The sequence below is a fragment of the Vespa velutina genome, chromosome 10 (genome assembly GCF_912470025.1).
Source record: "Vespa velutina chromosome 10, iVesVel2.1, whole genome shotgun sequence".
In the NCBI taxonomy this organism is placed as follows: domain Eukaryota; kingdom Metazoa; phylum Arthropoda; class Insecta; order Hymenoptera; family Vespidae; genus Vespa; species Vespa velutina.
Window position 1 is genome coordinate 4363524 of NC_062197.1, and position 27780 is coordinate 4391303.

General features: G+C 33.4%; 2 protein-coding genes across 7 annotated transcripts; both read right to left on the reverse strand.

Moving 5' to 3' along the window:
• LOC124952412 (mucin-5AC) lies at window positions 1-22182 on the reverse strand. 3 transcript variants are annotated; one of them, XM_047502247.1, is made up of 18 exons: window positions 16105-17575; window positions 13743-13925; window positions 13397-13656; window positions 12985-13239; window positions 12720-12905; window positions 12375-12640; window positions 11802-12277; window positions 11597-11719; window positions 10985-11437; window positions 10615-10903; window positions 10350-10544; window positions 10197-10280; window positions 10043-10102; window positions 9843-9962; window positions 9171-9759; window positions 2000-2201; window positions 1655-1804; window positions 1-660 (listed from the first exon to the last, which is right to left on the reverse strand). In XM_047502247.1, exons 1-18 carry the CDS (start codon window positions 16187-16189, stop codon window positions 170-172), a joined length of 4467 nt encoding a protein of 1488 aa, XP_047358203.1. In that variant the 5' UTR covers window positions 16190-17575; the 3' UTR covers window positions 1-169. The 3 variants fall into 3 exon arrangements, with proteins under 3 accessions (XP_047358203.1, XP_047358202.1, XP_047358201.1); XM_047502246.1 differs by lacking the exons at window positions 1-660; window positions 1655-1804; window positions 2000-2201 and adding an exon at window positions 22044-22182 and having other exon boundaries at window positions 5716-9759; window positions 16105-16162; XM_047502245.1 differs by lacking the exons at window positions 1-660; window positions 1655-1804; window positions 2000-2201 and having other exon boundaries at window positions 5716-9759.
• Window positions 18721-27706, reverse strand: LOC124952415 (probable RNA-binding protein 19). Of its 4 annotated transcripts, none has more exons than XM_047502255.1 (17): window positions 27420-27706; window positions 27135-27339; window positions 26852-27060; window positions 26546-26770; window positions 26199-26460; window positions 25906-26118; window positions 25637-25831; window positions 25396-25535; window positions 25156-25281; window positions 24929-25064; window positions 24462-24805; window positions 24191-24393; window positions 24002-24118; window positions 23821-23926; window positions 23619-23742; window positions 23433-23530; window positions 18721-22583 (listed from the first exon to the last, which is right to left on the reverse strand). In XM_047502255.1, exons 1-16 carry the CDS (start codon window positions 27453-27455, stop codon window positions 23463-23465), a joined length of 2709 nt encoding a protein of 902 aa, XP_047358211.1. In that variant the 5' UTR covers window positions 27456-27706; the 3' UTR covers window positions 18721-22583; window positions 23433-23462. The 4 variants fall into 4 exon arrangements, with proteins under 4 accessions (XP_047358211.1, XP_047358209.1, XP_047358212.1 ...); XM_047502253.1 differs by having other exon boundaries at window positions 18721-22602; XM_047502256.1 differs by having other exon boundaries at window positions 23429-23530.
• Window positions 27707-27780: the final 74 nt, after the last annotated feature.

A 27780-nucleotide genomic window follows, 5' to 3' on the forward strand; every position in this document is an offset into this window, starting at 1 on the left:
ATAGACGATTTTGAGACGAAAAAAAAAAAAAAAAGAAAAACATCGTTTTACAATTTGAAAATTGCCGCGCGCTCTCTCTCTCGAGAAAACGGCTCTGACGTATAGACGGAAAAGTATTCCTTTTATTGTTAGTCCCGCGAGTACGGTCGTTTGAAATATTATCGCTCTTTTATTCTTTACAGCCGAGTCCGGCGGACCAATTACAAATACCACCGACCGGATCGAAGGATAATTTGTCAGGACACGTGTATTCCGCTCCGATTATCAAACCATTCACCATTTTTGCGCAGGTAATGAATTTCTTGCAAGAAGAAGGATGCGGAAAGTTGCCTTGATCGAGACATCGTATGGTACCATTACTCGTGAGAAATAGTTTTCCATTGTACATCGCTTTTTCAACGATCGGTGTATCCTCGTCCTCATAGTAATCATAATCTATTATAGGTGGCCTCCTTGGCCTACTCGTTGAATTTCGTGATGTTCCATCCTTCCTTGTCCTTGTCGTCGTCCTTGACGTTGTCGTCTTCGTCGTCACTTTTTGTCGTGTCTTCGGGATTGTGCTGAATCTCAAGGACGTCGGACTAGTTCTCGGCGAATCTGTTCGCGGCGCTACCGTCGTGCTTATCCTGCGTCTTAAGGTATCCTTTAACGGCAGTCGACCTGATCGTGTAACCTGATTAATTAGTACTAATTGTTCGGAATAAAGGCAAAGGAAGAAGCGTTTGTCCGATGATGATGATGATATCCCATGAGACTAAATTTATGTGGAAGAGCGGAGAAGATAAATTCATTTGATGCGTTCTAAGTAGATTAGTGCGCATTAAATATTCCATGTAACAAAGTATGAAGACATAAAAAGTAAACTGCACAAAGTAATGTGACTATGTCGTTAAAATGATAGTTAAGATGCGGTTTAAAAGATGAATTAACTTTTTTGAGTGTTACCAATTTTTTTGGTGTAAAGCGAAACACATTGGCGATTGGATATCTTCAATTAGTTTCGTAAGATATCGTAAAGAGAAGAGACCATTCTATGGACCAATAAAGAATATAATGCTAGAGAGACAAAGATGATATTAATTAAAGAAAGAAAGAAAGAAAAAAAAAAGGATATGTTGTAACACCGTGATAGTTTAGATATTAGACACACATTACGGAAAGAATCACATTTAAGTCTCATCATCGAAAAAGAAGAAGAAGAAAAAGAAGAAGAAGAAGAAGGTGATGCAACGTTGGATTTGCAATGTTCGATCCTTAAATTCGAGCAAATAAAATAATTTTATCTTCGATGAAGATAATCAAATCCTTCTGAAGTAATTTCGAAGGATTCTAAATCTTAGCATGTTGTTAAAATACATAAATCGTTGCGGTGAGACGATAAGAAATTACTGAGGAAGAAAATAAAAGCGAATGTGAATCACGTATAACATAAAGAGATATCGTATGCCATTAGAAAGGAGGAATAATAGCGTTATCCCAGATGATCCTTTGAGATAAAAGTAAAAAAAAAAAAAAAGAAAAAAAAAGGAAAAGAAAAAAAGAAAAGTAAAAGAAAACAAAAAAGAAACAGATAAAGCTCGAATGCCTCCTCGTCCCTCTTATATTAAATAAATTAAAAATTCAGGACGTGAACTGTCCGATAAGTGTAGAGTACCGGTGCTGGATGAAGACTGTGACGTAGGCGGTTCTGCCAGAGTGACGGCGAGCTCTTGAGCTCTGCCATTTTGATCGCTTATCTCTGCCCTTTCATCTTCGTCCTTAATGGACAACAGTTCCGGCATCACGGTTGGATCATCGAACGCGTCTGAAACAATTATCTTGCGTCCTTACGTTGAAATTTGTCTATTTGCCGATCGAAGTTCCAATCGTGAAATTTCGATCGAATCTAATTGTTAGGCATATGCCATGAAATCTAATTATCACTATTATTGATTTTTTTTCTTGTTTGTTTGTTTGTTTGTTTGTTTGTTTATTTGTTTGCTTTTTCTTTCTAACGCACCGACTATCGATGTCGTCGGTGACAAGGTGGTCTCATCACTAGGTCGACTCTTTCGATTGTCCCCTAGTAGTACCGTGCCCGGATGTTTGCTCGTTGATAAGAAACTTGACTGCGAGGACGTGTTTGGTTTTCTTATTCTGTTTGCCAGAATAGTTCCTGGCGTTCGGCTAGAAGATGATCCCGTGCTCTTCGAAATAGTTCCCTGTTCAACGGGCAATTTATTTTATACATAAAATAAACATGAAGAAACTTATTCGCTTTATACACGAATATAATTGAAACAAAGCTAGAATAAGATCGTATTGATGAGACATGGATATGTTAATATACATCAGGTATATGTGTGTATGTGTGTGTTTCATCGTCGTTTCTGAATGGTATAAAAAAGCCATACAATGTGACCAAAAAAGAGATGATAAGATAGATAGATAGATAAATAGACAGACAGACAGACAGACAGACAGATAGATAGACTAACATACAGATTAGAATTACTAGAGAACATTTGTAGAAGCGACGAAGGATATCTCAAGTTGCACACTCCATTCTCCATTTGTGTTAAGATACAATTAATAATCGTCATATGTCCTTTGGCCAAGCATTATAATTACGGACAGACATCATAGGATAACGAAAAAAGCTTAGGTGCCGGTGCGTCAAACGTGCGGCGCACCATTTGAAAATACAGAGAACATTTGTGTTAATTGATGCTAGGAAGAACCAGAACAAATGAACCAGAACAGAGAAGATAAGAGGACAATGTTGCCGGCAAGTTCCCATCTTTATCACAGCCGTATTTTCTCTTTCCCTCTCTCTCTCACTCTCTCTCCCTCTCTCCCTTTCGACAATGTTCATATTTCGTTGCGTATCTGCGGCGAAAGGATCGTTCCCCTTGGTTTTGATCTTTTTTTTGCGATTTTAATTTTTTTTTTTTTGGTTTAGTTAGGCGCATGAGCAGAGGCAGCAATAAGAAGTATCGTCCCCTTCCGTGGAGCTAAGACTTTACTACTTTAGCGTTATTTTAGCGCAGAGTTCGTTTTAGCGTTGTATATGTTCCCCTTTTGGTACAATGCAAAGATGATGATGATGATTATAGCTTCGCAAAAAAGTTTCGAGTCAGGTTGTTTTTTTTTTCGTTTTTGATTTCAAACAATATAGCAGGGCTTTTCTAAATTGACACTGACCTCGTCCACGGGTCTTTCAGTATACTCCGTGACCAGAGGAGAATCCTGAAAGATATTTGTCTTTTCCAATGGTACACTATCTTCTTCCACGTGTTCCTTTCGATTGATTTTCAGCCTCTTGATAACCAATTTTGATCTTCTAGTTTTGTTCTCGGTCACTTCAGTTTTAACCTCGTCGTTGGAGACCGTATTGTTTGCCACTGTGGTGTTGTTGGGTCTACGTTGCCTCTTTCGGTATACCAGCACACGTTTAGGACTGTTCAAATCTTCTCGGATCGATGGTTGATCTCCGATTTCGTATTGTTGCGTCACTCGGCGTTCTAAATTCGTTCTTCTTCTTTGACCAAATTGGTTATTAAGAGCGAATATTGTAGGTCTTTGTCGTCGAGGATGAATGTCCTCTTCTTGCCTACTCTGAATAATTAAAGGAATTTGTGAAGGTAGTAGGTTTGATAAGGTCGTGAAAGGAACTTCTGTACTTTCGGATAAGGTCTTTACTTTTTGGAAATTTGGATTGGATTTATAAACGTTTTTATCATCGACAGTAGTATCTCTAAGATTTTTTCGAGTTGTCACTGTATCGAAGTCATTTAAGATAGCATTTTTATTTTCTGCAATCATCGTAGTTGTTTCGATGTTAGTCATTTTTATTCCATCTCTTTCCCTGTCCGCTGTGATCCCTTCTAAAGTTCTTTTGAAGTTTGCTGTTGTTAAACTGGATTTTATAGTCGTCGTTTCTTGTTCTAAAGTATGATCAGATATCACAGTGCTTTCAAATTCGTCAGTCTTATCGGAAACGATATAGTGGATATTACTTTGATCGTTTGTTACTTTCGCCGATGGTATATTCGATATAGTTGTTGAGAAATTTTCAAGTTGAATTATATCTTTCTTTAGACTTCTATCATTTGGAAGTTTAGATGTATCCGTATCTAAAGTGCTTATCGTTGATCGCATCGTAATGTCAAATTCTCTATCAACAGATTCGATTGGTAAGGTGTAATCAATTGGTGTTGTATTTGTCTCGGAATTTTTATTAATTTCAGTAGTTTTCAAAATATTGGAAACTGTTGTCTCTGTTATCAAACTCGTCTGAGGTCTATATAATGAAGTAGCAATGTCACTATATTTCACTCTTCCTCTCTCCGATGTATCAGATGAAATATTATTAACAACGAACAGAGTCTGATCGTTTTGTTTTACTTCCTGAGTGATATTTTCTATCATTGTTAATGGTGTTGTTTGTTCAAACTTGGTAATAATATTCGAATACTTTGAATATTCTTTATCAGCAAATGTTGTCATATCTGTAGTCGCATTATCTTTAGATAAATCAGTCATAGAGATATTTTCTATGTCAATTACCTCAGTCGATACAATCGTCTCATTATATGTTATATTTGAATCAATATTATCCATTGAAATTTCCGTTGTTGGATGCATTATTGTAGTCATTTCGATATCACCTTTAGTCACATAAAACCCTCGAGCTATCGTTTTCGAAGTTGAACTTATGATAGGAGTACCACGCATTGTAGTAGGTTTTAAAGTAGTCGTCGAGGAACCAGCATGATCTATTCTAGTTTTTCTTTTTTTGCTTGTCGAAGATTTATTATCTATATCATTGTTCTCCGTATCATTTTCCTCAAAAATGTGAGCGAGTTTGTGATTAAGGTAACTCTCGTTAGTTTTATCAATAGTTTCGTTAATATCTTCATTTAGATATTTTGTCTTGATTGTTTCCACATTGGATTTAATTTGATCATTTTCGATGCTCTGCAGATCATATACCTCATTACTATCGATAGTATGAAGTAAATTTAAGAATACCGAAGATGGTGTTGTATAATCGTATGTTTGATAACCAATGAGCTCCTTTAAGGTTGGTAGCCTTGGTGTATCCGAGTTGGCAACCTGAAAATCAGAAGGCAGCGTGCTTTAAAATGATTATCCTTGCCAAGCTCCTTCTCCTTCTCTCTCTTTCTCTCTTTCTTTCTCTCTCTCTCTCTCCCTTTCTCTCTAAAAAGTCCTTGGTATTTCTGATTTATTTTATTTTATTATTTTTTTTTTTTACTTCTTTAATTTATCATCAATTCGGAAGGAGAAGAGAAAGAAGATGAAGAAAGGAGTGGTTCTTGATATTTGCTTGTTACATCATGAGGATATTTCGTTTGCTGTACGATAAATGTGTGATGATGAATCGTCATTATTATTCAATCGTTAATGCTAGGATATTCGTGAAGATGATCAATCCCTAGATTTTTGATCATTTGAATAATCCTGGGAATCCGTCTAATGTTCCCTGTTGCATTTTATGGGATGTATATGAATTTTTGCAATGATGCGTTTCTCTTTTTTTTGCTATTTTTTGTTTCGTTTTGTTTTACATGTAATTATCGTGATTAATGTCGACTATAGTGCTTAGTTATATGTTGCTTCGATAAGAGAATAGATATTATTGAATACTGTAACTTCAGTCTGCATTGTTTACGAAGAATGAATGATAAATTGAAAATTGGTTTTGTTCATTGATTTTTTTCGTTTTTTTTTTTTTTTTTTTTAATCTAATTATTATTGAATCGTTTCTTCGTTAATTTCTTCGAGGTTAATTATTAATAACAATGAATTGGTTAATGTTCCTTAGTTCCAGCGATTAGATTGCTGAAAACCGATTCAATCGGAATGGTAGATGATTCGTGAGATTCAGTGGTGAATCGTCCGTTGTTACGATAAACGAATTCACTCTCTATTGGAAGAGTCGATGCTTCAATCGCAGGACGAATCTCGTTGATGGATTCATCGAGAGTCGTCGCTGCTTGATTGTTGTTCGTAGAATCAATGAATTTTTTTAACGAGGGTGTCGTCGAAGGGTAATCGTTTCGTGTGATCACATTTTGTACAGGTATTCTCGTCGTCGATGTCAACGACGAGTATTTTGTTTTGATTAGAATTTTTTGTCTTTCAGTAGTGCCAGATTCTGCGATCGAAGTGACCAATCTGGTGACCAATGGTTTATTAGACGGCGTTGTCGTTCGATCAGAATCAACGAGATTCTGTAACTCAGAATTCTCTTCGTTTTGATATCCAGTGGTATCAACTTCTAGTTGTTGCGGAGTTGTCGTTCGTAAAGATTGTTGTTTCCTGTGAAAAGCATCGGCTGCATAATCGAATTTTTTTGCAGGTATAAGGGTTTCCGTGACAGGAATTTCTATTGGCGTGATTGGACGTTTGGTTTGATAACGTGATCTTAGAGTCGATGGTGAAAATTCAAAGTATGAAGATGTAGTATCCCTTTCTTTGTTCTCTCTTTCTTTTTGAAGTTTCTCCTCATAATTTCGATAGCGTGCTCTTGCTTGACGATAACCACTAAATCTTAATTTGGCGGCTTCCTTAGTATTCGGATTTTCTTCTGTTTCTTCTGGCGAAGAATCGTCGATTGGGTACCATCGTTTTGTTGATAACGCTCTTTCATTATCCTGTATCTTTTCCTCTTGAACATTGTCTAAGTTTTTAATTGAACTTGGAACTTTGTATGAACGTCGTGACTCCAGTCTACGATTAATAGTTACATATCGAGGCTTATTTATATTACCAGCAATTCGACTATCATCTTTCTCTGATTCTTCATGTTCTCTTATAAAAGTTGGATAAGTCGTAAAAGAAGGTTCGGTTGTTAAATATGTGTTTTTATATCGATTTGGCGGAGGTGAAGATCTTTGATTCACCGTTTTTTCAGCAGGTGTCGTATAATGATTCCAAAATTCTAAAGATTCATTCTCGACAGACGCACTAGTTATGATAGCTGTTGCAGTAGTATCTTGAACATCATCAGAATTTATAAAATCCTCTTGTTCGCCTTCGTCTTCCGTTTCATTTGGATCCTCGATGTCGAGATCCAATTCTTCCGTTGTTTTTGTTGTCGATGAAACTGGTCGACGACGAATGAACAGACTCTTTCTACGTTTCGTAAGTTGATTCACGTCAACGTCATTCTTTTCTGTCGTAGAAGACACACGATTCTGTGGCCTCGAGATTAAAGCATATCTACTGTTCGTTGTTTCAGATAATAATACTGGACGTTTGCGAATGAATTTTTTTCGCACGTATCTCGTTTCAGAGGGGGAAGATCTGCTGTGGATTTGGGACTCATCGATGTGTCGAGTGAAGGCGTGATGTGAAGGCGTGATTGTTTGAATACTGGTAGTAACATTTTCGGTAGATAAACGAGTTTCTTCTGGATCGAATGTATTCTCTGTGTAAGTAGTTGGTGGTGTTATCGTTGGTTCTGTAGTAATTACAGTCGAATAAAGATCTTCGTTTTCAGAAAGTGTAGATTCGGTTATTAACGATGTCAAAGCTTCTGTAATTGCTCCATCGATTATAATTGTCTGCATTGTTGTTAGATCTGAAACAGAACTATCGTCTTTTGTACTTTCTGTTGTCATTGTTGACGTTTCTAGATTACTGTCTGTTGAAGTTGAATTGTTCAGAGTATAATCAATTACGTTTGGAAACTCGGTAGCAAACGTTGAAATATTTTCAGTTACATTATCTGATTCTTGTAATTTTTCTGATTTTAATTCTGTTGGTACGTGATCACTCGTATTGTCTGATTTGGATATTGTCATCTCGGAGGACGTTGTCGAACGCAACGTACTTTGTTCTTCTTCTTGAGAAGAAGAACTCTCGAAGGAGGCTGTCGAAGATTTCCCGTCAATTAATCGTACGCGTTTTAATACTTTTCGTCTACGATTTACTTGATATTTGTTGTTTTCTTCAATTTGTATCGTCGTCGAAGTGTTAATGCTAGCTGTTACAGGCCTTCTTCTAAGAATAACCTTTTTTCTTCTTTGATTCGTAAGTTTTCTTTCCGTTGAATCGACCGTATCAATATTAGTTTCGCTTTGTATAATTTCTGTGTTTTTGTAAAACGGAGAAATCGATTCCATGAGAATATTTTCAGTAGTAGAAATTTCTTCTGGATTCTCACTAGTCTCGTAAGAAACATTACTGTCTGTAGAGACAGTATTACTATCTGTAGTGGATTCCGTAATGTAAGTGGATGCAATAGTATCAGATTCTTCTGATCCTGTTTGAACACTCGTGTTAGTTTCATCGATCTCTGTGACAGTAGGCGTCGATAACTCGTCCAAATCATTGTCTATGATATTGGTTGTATCGTTGTCTGTGATTTGTACAGTGCTCAATGAACTTTCTGTAGTACTTTCTTCAATTTCTTTTGTAGTTGCCGTTGTTGCTATTGTCGTTGTTGCTATTGTCGTTGTTGTTGTTGTTGCTGCTGCAGTAACGTTGAAAGAAATAGAAATTTTTTCATTATTTTTCGGTGATTCGCTAGTCCTTTGATTTATATCTTCGATATCAACGTAATTCCTTTTGCTAGTAGTCCTCGTTCTTCCGTATAACTCTTTATTTATATTCGGTGATTGCTTGAAAACTCTGATGTTTGTAATTTTTTCATTATTATCCTGTTCTAAATTGATTTCCGATTTTGATCTAAACTTTTTGCTCCTGCTTGTATATCCTTGTGTAATTCTAACGATCGGACTGTCTTCAAGTTCGTTTGATTTTGTAGTTTCTGTAGTTGATTGTATGGAAGGTCGGCGATACCTTCTCCTTGGGCCAGAACTCTCAGTGATGGTTTTGATGGTAGTACTTGGGGACTCTGTCGTACGACTTCGTCTTCGGGATATAGTGTTCTTAGATATGTCTTCGTTTATAGGACTATTCGTAGATGAAATGTATCTATTGATTCCTCTACGTTTATTACTAGGTCTTGACTTATTGACCGTAGTTTCTCTCGGTTTGATGAACGTTTCCTCGGACGTCGGTGGATTTTCGAGTTGGTCTTGCTCGGTAATCCGTTTATTTACGGAAAGACGAGTGGTCGTATCCGTTCTTGATCTTAATCGACCTCTTCCTACCAGAAACGAGCTCGATCGCGTTGAATTTCGCGATGTTATACTCACCTTGGACCTAGAATGATCGCTCGATGGCGCTAATGGCGTCGTTGTTACGTCAGGTGTCAGACTACCGGATCTTCTCCGAGTAAATCCAAATGGTCGTGGCTGCGAAACCGTAGCTACTATCCTGGTTGTAGTCAATAATGATGTGCTGGCTGGACTTGGACTCGCTGGTGCTGTCGTGAAAAGGATTTCCGTAGCTGATTCTTCGACGAGTTTCACAGGAGAATCCGTAGTCGTTGACGACAACAAATTATTGTTGTCATTAAGAACGTTTGCTATCGATGTGTCTTCGACACGATCTAATTTAACGGTAGTAGCTTCATTACTTGTACTCCTACTCGTTGATGATGATAAATAAATGGGTGTCACGGATACGGAGGACAAGGTAGACTGTATCGAGGTTGATGGCGTTGTTGATGATATCGTGGAAAATGTTGGAGGAGTCGTAGAAGTCATCGTAACTTCTTCCTCTCTATCGATTTTATTTTTAATAGTGGATGTCTCTGTCGTTATTTCATCGACTTCAGAAATATCGCTGTCACTGACAGAAATTTTCTGAGTTGTGCTTCGGAAACGTTGTATGTTGATATACCTGTAACACGTTTTAACATTGAAAATATTTCTTACGATAAAAAGAACTTTACGTCATGAGTGAAACGATTGTTTAGTAGAAACCTAGATTTCGTCGTTGCCGTGTTAATTTCATGATCCGTTTGTCGAGTTCCTTGAATTGGCTTCTCCTCTGAGTCCGTTTCTACTGATGATTCTTCAGTGCTTTTGTTACTTTCCGTGTTCCTAAAGTTTTTACTTTATTCAGACTGTATCTAATATTCAAATTAATAGGGGCATTTGTTAAAGTATTTTGTATTTATTACCTGTACCTCGTACGAGTGCGGAATGGTTTTGAAACATGTTCAGATTCCTTATCTTGATTTCTAGAAAAAAAAATACACACATATATATATGTATAAACAATAATGTAGACAATAATTTTATGATACATTAAATTTTTATTGATTTTTTTCTTACTTGGTTGATCCGTTAGGACGTCGTCGGCGAATTGGAGTTTCCTCTTCCGCATCATCAGTTTTCTCTTCCACGTCATTTTCATTTCTAAAATATATTTATATATAATATCAATGTTATTATTAATTTACTATCTTTATTATTCGATAGACCTACTTGGATGTAGTTGTAGAAAATCGATTGCGTCGAATATTTACATAATTTGGCGTTACTCTTTGTGTTGAGGTACTAATTTCTGATGGATTGCTGATAGTTTCATCTTCAGAGGAAGCTACATTTACATTATAATCCTCCAATTCGTCATCATCATCAGTTTCTTCATCCTCTAATTGTGGTGCATTCGTCGATGCTCTATTAAAAAAAATGAATGAAGTTTTAACGTTACTTTCGAAAAAAAATTTAATTTAATAAAAAAATTTACTTTGGTCTTTCGATCGTAACGTATTGTGGTTTTTGAATCCGCCTGAGACTCTTCACCTCGGGAATTTCATCCAAACCTTCAAACTGGGCCCTTCCAGGCCCATTTTTGTAATTATTTTTCTCAGAAGATCCCGATACATTGCTGTTAATTATTTTGCTAGCCTGTCGGTTTAAAACACGTTCGTATAAAGTACGACTGATCGTAGCTGGGGTAACAGGATCGTTATTCGAGGTGGCACTTGAACCCTTTTCTTGAAGGTGTAATTGTTTCTCAAGTTCTTCGATACCACCTATCATATAAAATAATTATTTTATTGATTATTAATACTTTTTACTATTATGATCATATTTTCAATGGAATAAAATTTCACCTGCTTTCCTAATAAGATTAATTAATTCCTTGATTACTCTAGGATCTTCTTCATCTGTAGGATCATTGTTCTTATACTCTTCTTCTTTCTCTGGCTTTGACGTTGTACTTGTGGTCTTACTTGCTGTACTAGGTTTATTTCTATTAATGGTTTTATATTGTAATGGCTTCATGGTCGAAGTAATTTTGAATTCTACTTTTTCTTCCTCTTCCTCTTCCTCTTCCTCTTCATCATCTAAATCCTCCAATTCTTCTTCATCCTCGTAATATTCTTCCTCCTCTTCGGAATCGGATTTAGCCGTTGTTGTACGTTGCGTTGTACTATGCAAATAAGTAGTACGACTGGTGGCTGCTGTAATCGGTGCTCTTGTTGTCGTTTGCGGTGTTTTAGCTTTAGGACAAACCACATTACGTGGATAGTCACAGGAATCGGCAGCTTTGTTGAATACCAGACCTATATCGAACAAGGTGATATAAAAAAAATTAGACTTATATCGCTGAGAAACAAATTTGAAGTTTGACATTAACATCATTTGACATTAACATTGGTATTAACAAATGTGAATGTACAAATATATATATATATATATATATATATATATATATATTTTACCTGCTGGACAAGTGAATTGATAAACGACTAATCCTAAACCTCCAGGACCACTATCGAGACACCAGAAATACTTTTTGCATTCACGTGGATGTGGGTAGAATCCTTCGTCTTCGCATTTAAAATCTGATTCAAAGAAATCAACAAGTTGGATAAATTTTGATGTTAAAAAAAAAAAAAAAAAAAAGCTTAGAATTATTTAACCAACCAGTTCCAGGATCAGGAGTAGTTGGTGGTTCGGGTGTGGTCAATTTATTGCTTAGAGATTCTCCGACCGTCGTCGAATCTCTATCGTTTTCATCGTTTTCATCGTTTCTTATTGGTTTCCTACGTCTACCAGTGGACGATCGATTTCGATTATTGCTTCTATTCCGTGATCTTTTTCTTTTATTTTTATCAGAACTTCTCACAGCATTACCACTCTCGTTTTTCTCTTCGATAGAAGATGGATCGTAAGATCGTCTTTCGACTTCTCGATCTTCTTCCTCCTCACTGAATCTCGTTCGTGCGATTGTACGATACTTTGTCCTAGAGGTGGTCACTTGTTTTCTTGTCACAGGCGCTGAAGTTGTACTTCTTCTAACGTTCGAATTCACTTTTCGACGTATAGAATTATTGGGTGTACCTTGACCACGCAATTTTTTGCGCGAGTCCGATGACTTTGGCTTTTGAGCTACGTTTCTTCTAAAAATAATATATGAAATTGTTGATATTGATATTGATTAGGTTCATAGAATTATGAAAAAAAAAAAAATAAATAAATAAAAAAAAAATTACTTACGTATCTTCGATAAGGAGTGTCTCCTTACCAGCCTCGATTAAAGGATAAGGTCGATTATGACACTTCCCACGGAAATCATCGTTGTCAATCGACCAGAACATTATACCACCAAGATTCTTTTCGTTTATAAAACGAGCCTTTAATCGAACGATGTCAACATCGTCATAGCCTACCCATTGATTACCCTTAAAAGCATATGGTCCCATTGCTTTAGGATTTGGTTGTATTACTTCCCAATCATCCGAATTCGTGATACCTTCACAAATCTATGATAAAGGAGATCGTATATATCTATGTCACTGAATTCCTATATTTTCTTATACGATTTTAATATCTAATACTAACTTCATAATAAGAAAGATATCCTTTTTCACGTGTATCATCACCTTCGATACCTGGACCATCAGCTGGTGATCCCAAATCTGTTGCATCTTCGTTAAAAAGTGTATAGGAACGACCATACGTTGGAATTCCTAATATGATCTTTTCCGATGATGCTCCACTTTTCATTAAATGATTGATTGTGTAGTTCTAAGATAGATAAAAAATATGATAGTGATCATATCTTTTAGATCTATTCTATATATATATTATCAATAAAAGATCTTACAATCGTTAATTCACTGTCATAATTGTACTCATTGTCCTCTTCTAAAGGATAAAGAGGAGCATGATGATTCACCGCAGGTTCGTAAGCTGAATGATAATCGTAAGATAAAAGATTTATGAAATCAAGATACTCGTTCAAACGAGGCACGTCGTATCCCTTGTCAATGTACTCGATGCCAGCAGGCATGGCCATTGATAGAAGTAGTCGTGCTCTTCCGGTTTTTTTCGATTCTCTTTCGAACTCCTCGTAAAGTTCCTTTTTAAAGAAGATAAACTTAAAATTCGTATTTCATCTTCGATGTAAAACGTATAAAAATATCACGCTTAACGTTACCAATCACAAATGATTTCTGAGAGTTTCTGCATAATTTTGAAAAAATTCATTATAATCTTTTAAAATTGTTCTTACTTACTTGTACAAAATTCGCATAATTATTTTTATCATGAGGCTTTCCACCGTCCCTAAAAGCTGGATACTCCCAATCGAGATCAAGGCCGTCGAAATGATTTTGCCTAAGAAACTTTATCGAATTTTTAACTAACTCTTTCCTTCTGGCAGGATCGGCAAGCATCGGTGAAAATCTACTGGAACCTTCGTTCCAACCACCGATCGCTAACATGGTTTTTAAATTTTTATTATATGTCTTCAATCCTGTGAACTTAGCATAACCACCTGTATCAATATGTAAAGATTTATAGAAGATTTATTTTTTCGGATAAAATTTGTCAGAATAGAATTATATCAAACGAAGATTATACCTTTCTCGATGTCCTGATACTTATCGAAAGGTTTCAACGCGTTGTCCTTGGTGAAGCCACCAAAAGCGTAAATCAAATGGGTACACAAATATGGATTGATATTTTGTGGCGAGAACTTGGCCGTTCCCGGTCGATATATCGACCAATTTGTGTAATAACAAACGATCTTTTTCTCGGCTAGGCCTAAATAAAAATAAAATAAAAAGGAAAAGAAAAAGAAAGAAAAATATAAGAATAAGGAAGTTTCGCTTAGCGTGATTCACTTTCACGATTCGCTCGTATTCTTTATCCCGTATGAATCCAAAAGAAAGAGAATAACCCCGATAGTTGTTTTTTTTTCTTTCTTTTTTTCTTCCTTTTTTTTTGTCATGGATTCGCATCGACGCCGATTCTTTTCACTTGCGGATTTGCACGTAAGTTCGTTCGTATAATGCTTCGGTAAATAAATATCGAGCAAACATCGCACGTAAGTAGGCAGATCGTGCCGTACCGATCTTTACCTACGTACTATCTATACATATGTACATATGTATAGATATCTCCAACTGGGAACGCGTAAATGGTTGAGAGAAAACGGCCTGAGAGAAATTCAAACGCGATTGAACTTTCATTCGTGTCGAGAGAAGAAACGTGGTAAACGCAGTCTGTTACTAACAACGCATCGATTCTATCGTTCGTTGAAGTTTCACAAAATGAGATCAAAGAAAATTTATTCTCCATAGAGATTATTAATATTAATGGCATTTATGTATGTAGAATGGAGTAACAAATATTTGAAATATTTTTTTATTATTATTTATTAACAAAGAATTGAGACGACGATTCAAATGTTATTTCAAAATTTCACATTGTTTTAGTAATTAGTAAAATGTATATACATTTCATTTTACTTTCGTCGATCTTCAAGAAACAAGATGGTAAAAAAAAACAATAGAAATTGTATAAGAAATCGATTGAGTGACCCTGACCAAGCATGTAGGTCAGGTTGAGGAGGGAGGTCAGTCGGCGGCGATCTCTCGTGTGAAAATTTATCCATATGCTCTTTACTTGTTGCATGTCGAATACGTAACACCAAAAAGTAAAAGGAATGGTGAACGCCTTTAAACTTCTAACATCTCTAGTTAGACGTTCGAAAGATATCTCTCGATATAAAACTACTTAAGATTCTATTTCACTAAACACGCCCACTATATATGTAACTATACTTATATTAGACTTACGCGATGTAGCACCACTATGTCCGTGGTAATGGTATTAACTTCAGAACATAATACCACAGATATTATCGACAAGTGGTCGGCGTTCTTTGAATATTTTAAACCTTCTCAAGAGTGAAAAAGAAAAAGAAAAAGAAAGAGAGAGAAAAAGAGAGAGAGAAAACGTTGTTCTCATTCGCAACGAGAAAGTAGGAATGACTCGTCGATTAAAATAAACGACTGGATGTTCCCGAAGGATAATCATCATTATTCGACTTCTTCCTACCTTTTAAAAATCATTTCCGTTTATAAAACGTATTAATCGTATCAATGATTTTATGAAAGTTCCTTTAAGTATTAACTAGGTAAAATTACGTATGTATATATCTACCTGTTAAATTTGTTATAACTACTTTCTTGAATAAATAACAAGTCAATGGTTAAGTCGATGAACATTTGTAGTGTCATACGGCGAGAAGAACTACAAACATTCTAATAGATGAAATTTACGAGCACGCTTGATATTTTTCTTCTCTCACTCTTTCTTTTTCTTCCACGCTCAATGAGTCTGACTATCGCTGTTACTTGTACCACTTGTTAGACGTCTGTCAGAATTCTACCGTAACTCCTTTCATATAAAAACACATCGAATCGCTTACGTTATTCCCTTTTACGTGTTTTTGCGAGATTATCAATTGATAGTTAACGAGGTAATCGAGTTTCAACTAATAAAAAGATATACTACTTGATTATTTAAATAAAATATTATTTGAAATTAAATATTATGCTTGATATAAATAAAAAAACGATAATAATAATAATAATGATGATGATAATAATAATAATAATAATAATAATAATAATAATAATCATAATAATCATAATAATCATAATAATGATATTCAAAGAGGAGAGTCTCTTTCATCATAACTTTTAATCCAAAGTGTTTTCTAATCGCATATATAAACACTCTAAAGCATAAGCACATTATTTTTGTTATATACGTGCGTATATATATGTATGTATATATACACACACTATGTAAGTACATCGAATCGTGTCGATGATCAATGGGGATAGCGAACAGTGAATCACGTTTCGTGTCTAATGTTAATTAATTGCGGCGATTTTCACTCCAGCGAGATTAGAATTGTGAAATGACTTACCATCCTGAATTGTACCAAGGACGGCAATGGTCAGCAAGAGGAATAACGTTCGTACCTCCTGAAACGGAAGAACGTTGCATCGCATTAATAATTCGTCGTCCGTTCTCAGTTGTGTGTTGAATTTAACGATCACTTCAGTTAGCGGTATTAATCTCTTATAGATAGCGTTTCGTCATTCATTCACGATTATTGTGACCATAGGATTGGTCATTGAAATGGTGAAAGAACGAAAGAGAACGTTCGATTATGAATGAATCTTACGAAAAGTTAAGTATATATCTCAAATTAACTTGGAACGTACTCGTTCAGGTTAATTTACCATCCTGATTTTCTAACGATCAAGTAACAACTTCATTTCTATTACAACGTAACATCTCGATGTAGAAATTCAGGAAGAAATAATAACATTTCGTATTCCTCTTTTTATGTTCCCTTTCTTGTTTCTTTTCTTTTTTTATCTTCTTTCTTCTTTTTTCTTCTCTTTTGCGTTTCTTTTCTTCTTTCTTTCCTTACATGCCACGGTGCAATTTATATATAAATTCACTTTAGTAGACGCTACATAAGAGAACGTGCCTTTTGAATTATCTAGCTTTAAATAATTCTAATGTAATTCCATATTGCAATAATGTAAAAACGTTCACTTTTACATTTTATTATTCGCGAAGACGTTGTCCTTGCATTTTATCACCTTAAGCGTTCACAACTGTTATGTTATGTTAAAACGAGGTTATTATTGTTTATCAAATATTTAATAGATCTAACAGTGACAATGATGATTAATTATTTAATCATTATTCATATGAAAAATACATTGAGTCCTTTCATTATATAAAATCCCAATGATCGAAACACCTGTTGTAAAGTCGATCGAGGTCGATCGTTATCCTTCTAATCGGATGACACGGTCAAAGGATAAATGTATCGCGACAAAATTATAGGTCTCTGGTAACACACCGTGCCACTCCTTATTATGTAACGTGTGTAAAGAGAAAGCAAGAAGAAAGAGCGCCATTCCCCGACGACTTTCTCGTATGTTTTTCAAGTTGGAGCATTTGTGTGCGCGCGCGCACACGTTCATGTTCGTTACGCTAATGTTACGCGTTAACGTAACGTGCCATTCCTACACACAATAACGGTTAATATCGTGTACTTTTGGAAGGTAATGAGCCGGCCATGAATTCCGAGTGAACCTGACAAAGGATCTTTCAGGACGATCCATCATAAAATATCTAATGAAAGTCAAGCGTTATTAGTTTAGCAAACGAGTCGACGAATTTCTACCGAGGAAATAATCAACTTTACGAGAAGTAATCTTATAGAAAACGGCTTACAAAAACCACGATATAAATTATAATATATACATATGTAATATCGTTATCGTTCTTTTCTTTTTCTTTTTTCTTTCTTTTTTTTAAATCTAATAAATTTGCGAAAATGTCAAATTATCTCTATCGAAAAATTAAATCGAAAATGTCAAATTATCTCTATCGAAAAATTAAATCGAGTTAGAAAATCGAAATAGAAATTATTTAAATGTCTCCTGTCGACTGGTTTCAAGTGAAAAAAAAAGAAAAAAGAACAAAAAAATATTTAATTATAAATCTAACATCTGATCCTTTGATAAATGCAGGGCCATGGATTCATAAATATTTAGCAAGTGGCAACTTTCAAGTTAATTTGCAAATTTTTTGTGTTTCTTTTTTTTTCTTTTTTTTTCTTTTTTTTTCTTTTTTTTCTTTTTTCTTTTTTTTTTTTAATTATTTTTTTTATTCATTTTTTTTTTCTTTACTGACAAATGACACGGATTTCGTATCTTGACCGCAAATAATATGTGGTAATCGGTAATCGCTAAAAATAAAGTGATCGAATCCGTGTATCTATGTCTATGTAGAATGCATACATTGAAGTGGAGACGTGCAAAATGCAAGGTGAGTCAAAACGTTCAATGTACCCTCTTAAATGTCAAATAACTTTCTATAAAGTCGAGATCCTTTGGAGTACGTATACATTGACGACCAAACGATTTGATTATGAACGAACAAACGATATGGATATTCTTTTATGAATAGTTTCGTAATCGAAACGGAAGTTGTACTTGACGTTGTATGTTCTCTCGATGGTTCTTCGTGATCAAAACGAGACATTAGTTATTATTAATTTCGATAATAAGAGTTCGACGATCGTAATTTCTTATGTTTCCTCGATAAATTTTCTTCCTTCCGTGAATTTGGCTTTCTTTCTCTAAGCAAAAGTAAAAGTTTTCTCTCCTTCTCTCTTTCTTTTTTTCTTTTTCTCCGTCGAACGTCGCCAAGAATGAATGACATTTTAATACTAATTTGATATTATCGACATAAAAAAAGACGACGATTTCACCCATAATTTTAACTTAATACCGTTACGAACTTGAAACATCCAATCTCAACCGCAAGACCTTTTGAGATATTTTTCTAAATATGTTGTCGTAAAAAGGAAACATTAATGCTCATTAATATTTTTCTTTTCTTTCTTTTTTTTTTATCGGTCAATGTCGAGAATCCTCGAAAAGATTCAAATATTCAAGGAGTTGGTATAAAAATGAAAGAAAAAAATTCTTTTATCGCTAATAACGATGGATTGAAATTCTAAGTTTTTTATTTTTATTTTATTTATTTTCTTTTTTTTTCATATGTGTTTAAAAATGTAATATAATGCGAAAAGAATCGAAAGACGGCATTCATGCTCATTATCATAATGCGAAAGCAACCCCATTGACCTTTCGAGCTGGTTGCCGATATTCTTGGAGAACCAGATTTTATATTTCAAGGTCTTCTCTCATCTACGGTGAATCGTTAAAAACAACGAATACGTCTTTTCTTTTTTATTTATAGGAACTACGTCAAGCCGGTTCATTTTCTTTTAATTTAATATTCTCCTTCTTGTTTAGTTTTCTATAATTTTTTGAACTTGAGATTATTTATCATTATTTTTTCTTTCTCTCTCTCAAGAAAATTCTTATTCACATTTATTACGATAAATTACACATTTTTATTATGCTAATCGATATCCCGTCATGTAGTTCCGATAGTGAAAAACTTCACAGAGAATGTTAATTTATCGTCTTTCTCTTTTCTATCTCGAAACTAACGGTATCCTTCATTTCGCGAATCGTTTCACTCTCGTCTTGATACTGTATATACGTAAAATCGAGTCTGTATATAGCCGCCGGGGGATAAATCCAACGTGCTTCGCCCAGTTCGCTCACTTTTACTTTCCATGGAATTCGCCTCTCAAAGCCGTACTCTCGCTCTCTTTAATAGGAAATTAATTACGCGATTGTGTCACCAATTAAATATTTTTTTTTAATTGTAAATACTGTTAGCGAGATTCTAATAATTGTAGAGAGACAAGAAAATAATATTGTTAGGTGTCTAAAGAACACACACACATACATACAGACATTTTCTATATCGAATAGAATATATGAACCGGTGATTATAAAAATGATCTGATGATCATTCATATATTTTTCATTTTGAAATATTTTAATACTTGAGCTTGTATTATTTACAAATTATTTTTCTTAATTTAAAAAAAAAAAGGAACGATAGAAATTATTTTTTATTACCGAGAGATTATTCTTTTATATGTGTAATTTAAAAATTTTAAGAATAGCCTATGAGCTATTCTTAAACTATTTCATTGTATATCAAGTGCAATTTAATTACACAACCCAAAATGAGATAATAATTGTCGCTTACTATTTTCATATTAAAATATTTCATTCGAATAACAAATAGAAATGATTTTTTTAATTGATGATGATTCTTGACACAATTTGTATAAAAAAGAGAAAGAGAGAAAAAAAAGAAAGGAAATGGCAATGAGCTCATAGTATAAAACGTGTGTCCCTTTTTCTTTAGAGAAAGAGAAATAGAAAGAGAGAGAGAGATCGATATAGAGAGAGAAAGATCGACGATTCGAAAGGTCAGCCACTGACCGTCCTCGCACACGTTAAAGTAGTTATTTACATTTTTCATCTTTTATCCTTCTTCTCTCTCTCTCTCTCTCTCTCTCTTTTACCGTTCTTTTTTCATTTTTTTTCCACTTTTTCTCTACCTTTCCAGTTACCATTCGTGGTCGAACTTTTGGTCTCGAGATAAGTAAAACACGACGACGCACCTTTTTCCTTTCACGCATTCCTCGCGAAACGGATCGTTGATGGTGCATTCTATACTTGCGAAGGTCACAGAGATATCATGGGTAAATTTGAAGGTCACAGTCGGTGAAACTACCGAGTACAATCATCGATGCATCTCTCTTTCACTAGTAAAAAGTTACCTTCTCTTTTGCTCATTTGATAAGTATACTTAATGATCTTAATTATCCTTAATAAATTAGAATTCTATTAGATCGTTACGTCTTTAATTTTTTAATACAATGATCTTACAGTAATTCAATATTATCATCTTCCTAATTCTCATATAGATAGATTAGACCGTTAGAAATATTTTATTATTTAATTCGAGATAAAAGAAATTTCTTTTCCATGTTTCTAGTCGGAGGTACGCGTTAGTCCCCAATAATCGATTACCAAATAAGCGAAATGTTGTCGAAAGCCAAACCTCTCAAAATATCGAGTACGGAGAACCTGAATTATACGTTGCGCAAAATTACTTTCTCGTTCTAATCAATGTTACCTCGCAAGAGGGAACTTTTTTCAGCTTGCGTTCTTTGCACATCGTGCCTCTGTGGAAAACCTGCCAAGCCCCGGAAATATGATATTGCAACTAGCCAACATTACCTCTCTCTTTCTTTTGATCCCTTTTAATATCTTAGAATAAAATCGAATTATTGTCATTCACGTGATTTTAATTAGATTGAACATTTTCTTTACATAATCATTATGATTATTACTTTAAGAAGATGAGCTCGAATTTTCTTATTTTCTAAGAGTTCGATTCACTTTTTATTCTCTAAGAGTTCGATTTCGATTGGATTTCTTGAAACTCCGTATAAGAAGAAAAAAAATAAGAGAATTTTGTGTTTATAGCGAGGGAGAGAATCGTTACAGGCATGTCGATTTTGCAATCGAATAGCCAGAGGCACGTTCGCTCCTTCTTTGCTTCGCATGCGTCGTCGTAGAGCAACTTAAAGCGGAGTGCAATTCGAACGAGGCGAATAGCATTGGACAGCTTGAATAACCGGTAAATTTCCCCACCAATTTAACAGTGCCGGTCGATCGTACACGTTCGATCGACACGTATATATGTACGAGTACGTAGATTGAACCCTTCCAAAAGGGATCGAATATAGAATTTTTCGAATTCGTCTTCGAAATCTCTCAAAGAAAATTGATTTGTGTCATCGATAGAGGAGCCAGAGTTTATGTCTAACAATTCCGTTCTCAGGCAACTAACAATTACATATTTAAACGTTGCGATGAGAAAGGATTGCGTTAACGAGCGTGAGGATTTTGCTGGATAAGAAAAGGCCCCTTGCGGTGTTTACAATTAATTACAAAAGAATTACGAGTAGATTTAAATGAACGTAATAAAATCTCTCATTGGTAAAAAGCATCCATTAGCAGGCAAATATATATATATATATACTTTTATTATAAGAGAAATTGTAGAAATCATCTGAATACAACCGTACATAATCGTCAGTGATAATCTACTATTCGCTTAAGCGAAATTATGAAATTCATGCTGAGAGAAATAAGACGAAGAGAGTTCTAGTAAGACAGACCAGGACTTTACGATAGAGCATAAAACGTATTTCACTCTCGAGCACGTATTTCACGTTTAAAAAATGTTCCCGGTACACTCGTAAATGTAAAACGATGATGTTCCTTGACGTGATTGATCGTGTGTGGTTGTCATTGAATGATTTATAAATTATTAATATTATGAGAAAACGAAACTGTCTTTATTTTAATCAACTTTATTTTCTAATCTTACCCAATCCATCTTTCTTCCTCTTGAAGCTAACAATTTTTCTTTCTAGTAATGTTTCTTCGAGGACTGGGTTCGGCTCAAGTCAGGCACATCGTGTTGTACCAACGCACTATGCCTCTCTATCTATTTATTTATCTATTTATTTATTTATTTATTTATTTATCTATCTATTTATTTATTTATTTATCTATTTTTTGAATGAGCACAACACGTGACCTTGTATCTGGTCGATGACACCGAAGGACACATACGTATTACATAGAATTCGCGACTACTATTCTCCAGGAGGAAGAATGTACAACTGACGAGGTCTTCTTGCGATCGGTTGGAAGGTGGACGAGTCGAAGAGAGTCACTGTTACTTTCATGGGCCGTCTCCACCTCCAACCATCGCTATCACCTTCGATATACACGAGGGGCCCCACCAGTCGATTCGCATTTTCATTCCATCGGCATAGGTCCCTGCTCGTACTTCAACTGGGAGAGGTGAAAGGAAGATATTTCTTTCTGGCTGTCTTCCATGAATACCTTGTTGTCTTCTAGGCTGGTTATCATATCATCCACTTTATTTGATTATACAGAAAGTTAAAAAGAAATATATATATATATTTTAGATAAATATATATATATATATTTTTTTTTTTAAATAAATAAATAAATATATATATATACATAGATTAAGACTATTCGATTAAAATATTTAAATTTAACGTTTATCAGAAATAATTTATTTAACGATTTACATCAGAATATATAAGAACGTTGATTCTAATATATAATGATAAATGATTGAAACTAGTAGAACGTGGGTTGAAGATTACTATTTCATGCTACTTAAACATGTTAACTCGCATAAGAAAAACGAGAGTATCATAAAACCTAAATACATCGAATTATTTCGAATCATTATGATTGCCAAGGAAATAGAGAGAGGTGGCTCGCGCGACATTGCTCTCTCGTTAGAAATTATGTCTTGCATTGTTTTCGAGAAAAGTGAGAGAGAGAAAAGTTCGCTATAAACGTGAGACGAAGGTCAATGTAGTACATGACGTGGATGGAAAACCGTATTGACTTTCGTTTTGAATAATTGCCAAAAGTCATAGTATGCGTGTTAAGTGCATCATAGTAAAGGTCATCATCCCTTTTTTTTGTTTTTTTTTTACTAAGAATTTAAATCATTTTTAGTGATATCATTCTTAAGAAAATATTTTATACATACATTAAGTAATTTTATATAAAATTAATACTGTTTTGTAATTATTTCATTTCTATTAATGAAATGATATACATTGTTAACAAGAAAAATAGATTTTACTATTTTAATAGTACAAAAATTATTATTTCCTATAGATTATAAATATGATATAAATATAATATATATATATATACAAACTACACATATCGATGAATAGAATGAAATTATTCATTCCGTTTCTAATCCGACCATTTCAGGATCCAAAACTGATTTTTTACTTTTTTTCGATGAACTCTCTATAAAATAATGTTTGAATAGATAAAAAATGTTTTATTAACAAGTATTTACAACAATCATAAATAATGTGAAATATATATAGCGTACCTTCGTGAAAATGTTTGGCAGTTCTTTTTCTAATTTCTTCAATACCTTCTTCTGTTTGAGCCCATTCTAATACTAATCTTCGGCCGTATAAATGAGTACTTTGACATAGCGCTTGGAAAGCTTTCTAAAGCGATACAATAATTTAAATTGTTTAAATTAAAAGTAATAATAAACACGTAATTGCAATTCAATAGTCTATTACCTTTGCTTCGCTTCTTGTATAATACTCTACAAAACCGAATCCTCTATGTTTTTCAGCACCAACCAATTTTTTTGGTAATCTTACTGCTTTTAATTCGCCAAATGCTCTATAAATATAGAATTAAATATTGTAAAAAAGGAAGAAAAAGAATTTATGTATAAAATGATATATAAATACGCACTTAAATAATTCTGTCATTTCTTGAAGTGTTGCTTGGAAAGGTATATTTCTAACTAAGATTTTTGTTCCCGTTTGTGGTGTTACTTTTGATGACTTTTTTGTAGTTTTAACTTCGGATCTAAATGCGTTTAATAAAATTGTAATAAAAGCATACTATGAACAGAAATTTGTAGTAATATTATAAACATACGTCAGTATTCTTTCGGATCTTTTTAATTCCAAAGTTTTACCATCAAGTACTGTCATTTGTAATGTTTTCAAAGCACGATCTGCATCAAACTTGTATTTATATCTTACAAAACCATAGCCCATGGACAATTTTGTACCAGGATTTTTTATATCTTTTTTAGTTGCTATCATGGCATAATGAATAGGGCCACATTTAGAAAAATACTAAAAAATACAAACGTATTATATTTTTTTTCTAAATGTGCATGAAAACAAAATTAGAATATAGATACCTCTTTTAATGTATTTTCTGAAGTTGAAAAGTTCAGATTTTTTACAAAAATAGTTGTATCCGGCTCTGGCTCATCGTCATTTTCATTCTCTGTTTCTTTGTCTTTATCTGATTGTTTTTTATTTAATTCATCCCCTTTTTCTACTTTTTTCGTTTCTACAGGTGCTTCTTCCAATTTATTTTTTAAATCATTTTTACTTTTATTTTTATCTGATTGACTAAGTTTATTTATGAAGCTATTATCTGGTGCCCATTCTAAATATAGCGGTAAATGTTTGAATTTCGTATATGCCAGTTTTGTAAATGCTTTGCGTGCTTCTGATGGTTCTAAAAACTCCAATAAAGCTGAAAATCAGAAATATTTAAACATTAATATTCTATGTACATCTATTAAATTTATCTATGTACATCTATGTACATTCTATTACATTATTGATTTTATTATAGTGTTATAATGTTATACTAAACCTGTTATTCCTGATGGTGGCATAACAACTCTTCCAAGTTCTCCATGTTGAGCAAACATGTTGTAAATATCCTTAGCTAATGTACCAGCTGGCAAATTTTTCACGAGAATAATGGTTTTTGATCTTTTTTCTGGTGGCTAATAAACGCGTTAACAATATAAAATTACAATTAATTCGTATAAATATTCCCTGAATAAAATGCTTATATAATAGATAAGTTTAATTTACTTGATTAAATGCATCCAAACAAACTTCGTTTTCTTCCAAAAATTTTCTTGTCTCCTGAACTAGTTGTGTTTCGCCCAATGCTAGTTTCACAGCAGCACTCATGCTTTTTGATTCATCTTCCAGTACCTTTATTATTGAATAACACATATAAATATTATAAAACATTTATGAAAAAATATTTTTAATTTCTAACGTTTTTTAAATATAATTTAAAAGGTATATAATTTTAAGTTTCCATACATGTTCTTTACTTGTGTTGTATGTAGCTGCTATTGCTTCTGCAATGGCATTTTGTCCCAGAAATAATGTATTCCAATTGTGAGATGAATTTGCAGTAATTTTATTTTTTAAATCTTTCTTTTGTTTATAAGATAAATTTTCTACATAAAGAAGAAAAGAAAATGAAATAAAATATTATAATTTTAATTGCAATGAACTTTATATACATAAAATGTCAATATACGTTACATTAAAAATATACCTTGATCAAGATGATCCATTAAAGAGGATTTTGTTTTGCCTGGAAGTAAATGTAACATTCTACCATTTAGAATAGAACCATCCAATTCAGAATAAGCTCTAATAGCATGTTCAGGCATTAAAAACGTGACTGTACCAAAACCTTTTGGTTTTCTAGTAGTTCGATCCACTGGTAAGTTAACTTCAGTTAAGGGACCTAATTAAATTAATGTTATATAAATAAACATACAAAAGTATTATCATACATGGCAAAAAGTGTCCAAGCATTACCATATTTTTCAAATAATTTTGTGATGTCATCCTCTGTTGTGGTATAAGTAAGATTTCGTACAAACATTCTTCCAGATTCTGCTATACTCTCTTCATTTTTTAATGATTCTTCTTGCTTTTTCCATTTAACATTACAGTCATTAATTTCTACATTTTGATCTTCCTTAGTTTCTAAGTTTTCCTCATACTTCGTCAAAAATATCTGTCTTCCATCTAAAAGAATATAAAAATGTATAAATTTTTAATAGTGAAAAAAATGTACAAAAATTTCTTCTCAAATAGCTTTTAATTACCTAAAAAGCTTTTATTTTTTAATAATGCCTTTCTCATATGCTGTTCTGTTTTGAATCCAATGTAGGCTATTCCTTTGATTTTAGGTGGTATACGTATAGATTTTGGTTTTAAAGGTTGAAGAAATTGCTTTATGTGTTTCTTTTTGTGGTTATATGCTAATCCTCGTAATTTTATTGTAAAAAATTTTACAGGACCATGCTTTGTTATAGACACTTCTTCTTTATTAGTAATTTGTGTTTTCTTCTTTAATGCTTCCATATACTATTTAATAAAACAATTGTTAATTGTTTATCATTATAAATTAATAAAATAAAATATAAAAGGTTACTTTTAATTAACAACTTACTTCTAAATCTGATATAACTTTATTTGCTAATTTTTCCTTTTCACTTTTTTCTTCTTCCTCTTTTTCTTCATCACTTTTATGTGCAGAATCATCACTCTCATTATTTTCTTTGTTATCATTTTGGTTTGCTATGGTATCGATTACAGCATCATTAATCCAAACTTTTTTTGAACCTGCTGCTGCATGACTTTCAAGAAATTCCATAAACAATGGGTCATCTTTGTGCTATGTTCAAGCAAATATATTATTTATATCTATTATGCGATAAGATAGTACTGCTCAGAAATATAATAATAAAACATTTACCTTTGCAATTGCCTCTTTAACTTCTGTAGACTGACCTTCTTTACTATTCTTTTTTTTCGTTTTTGTCACCTTAAAATCTTCATTTTCATTATTATTTATTGTTTTGTCATCTCCATCATTTGTGTTAATTTTGGTTTTATCGTTCAGCTGCTTGTTATGAGAACTATCTGTGGCATATTTACTCCAGGATTTTGGTTTCGATGGATCACCTGATTAAAATGTTATAAACATTGATTCTTTCCCTCTATAATGAACATTATAATACTATTTTTGATGTTATTACCTAAACCAGCACATTGTTCAACAGATATTCTGCACGTATCGATACAAGTTTTATCAAAATATTCGCGTGCTTTTAATGCCTCTTCTTCTGTTTTAAATCCAATAAAACAAAAATGCCTAAATTTTCCATCTTTCGTATATTTCAATTGTACGTCGGTTACAAGACCTTTTTCACTAAAAAGTTCTCTTAATTTAGATTCTGTAACCTATTGATATAAAATTTTTATGAATTACTGTATTTGTTTCAATAAAAGAATTAAAATTGTCGTAGAAATCAAATGCTTACATTTTTTGGTAAATTTTTTACTATTAATCGAGACATAATTAATTGTTTAATATTAATTCACCCTGAAATAAATGTTAACGAGTGTACATTTACCGTATCATTTAAGACACATGGTATAATATTAGGTTATGTTTACATTTTAAATGGCATTCTATGGTAGAATGACATCTATAATTTAATTGGGTACTTCTTTGCCCGCGATAATTACATAATTTTGAAATATATACGCATAAAATCTAACATGAACAAACTATTTTCTTTGAAAAAAATCGGATGAAATGCAAATATGTGAATGACTGTTTATTTTAATAATCTTCCAAAAATAGATATTATAGTGCATAGTTTAAGAATGTTCATGTTA

Coding starts and splice junctions, on each gene's coding strand:
- LOC124952412 (XM_047502245.1), bottom strand. CDS start 16,189: ATGCGATGCAACGTTCTTCCGTTTCAGGAGGTACGAACGTTATTCCTC. Junction 13,926..16,104: donor CCTTGGTACAATTCAGGATG/GTAAGTCATTTC, acceptor ATTTTTATTTAG/GCCTAGCCGAGAAAAAGATC. Junction 12,906..12,984: donor ATGACAGTGAATTAACGATT/GTAAGATCTTTT, acceptor TATCTATCTTAG/AACTACACAATCAATCATTT.
- LOC124952415 (XM_047502255.1), bottom strand. CDS start 27,455: ATGTCTCGATTAATAGTAAAAAATTTACCAAAAAAT. Junction 24,806..24,928: donor GCCACCATCAGGAATAACAG/GTTTAGTATAAC, acceptor TCTGATTTTCAG/CTTTATTGGAGTTTTTAGAA. Junction 24,119..24,190: donor AGATCCGAAAGAATACTGAC/GTATGTTTATAA, acceptor AAACGCATTTAG/ATCCGAAGTTAAAACTACAA.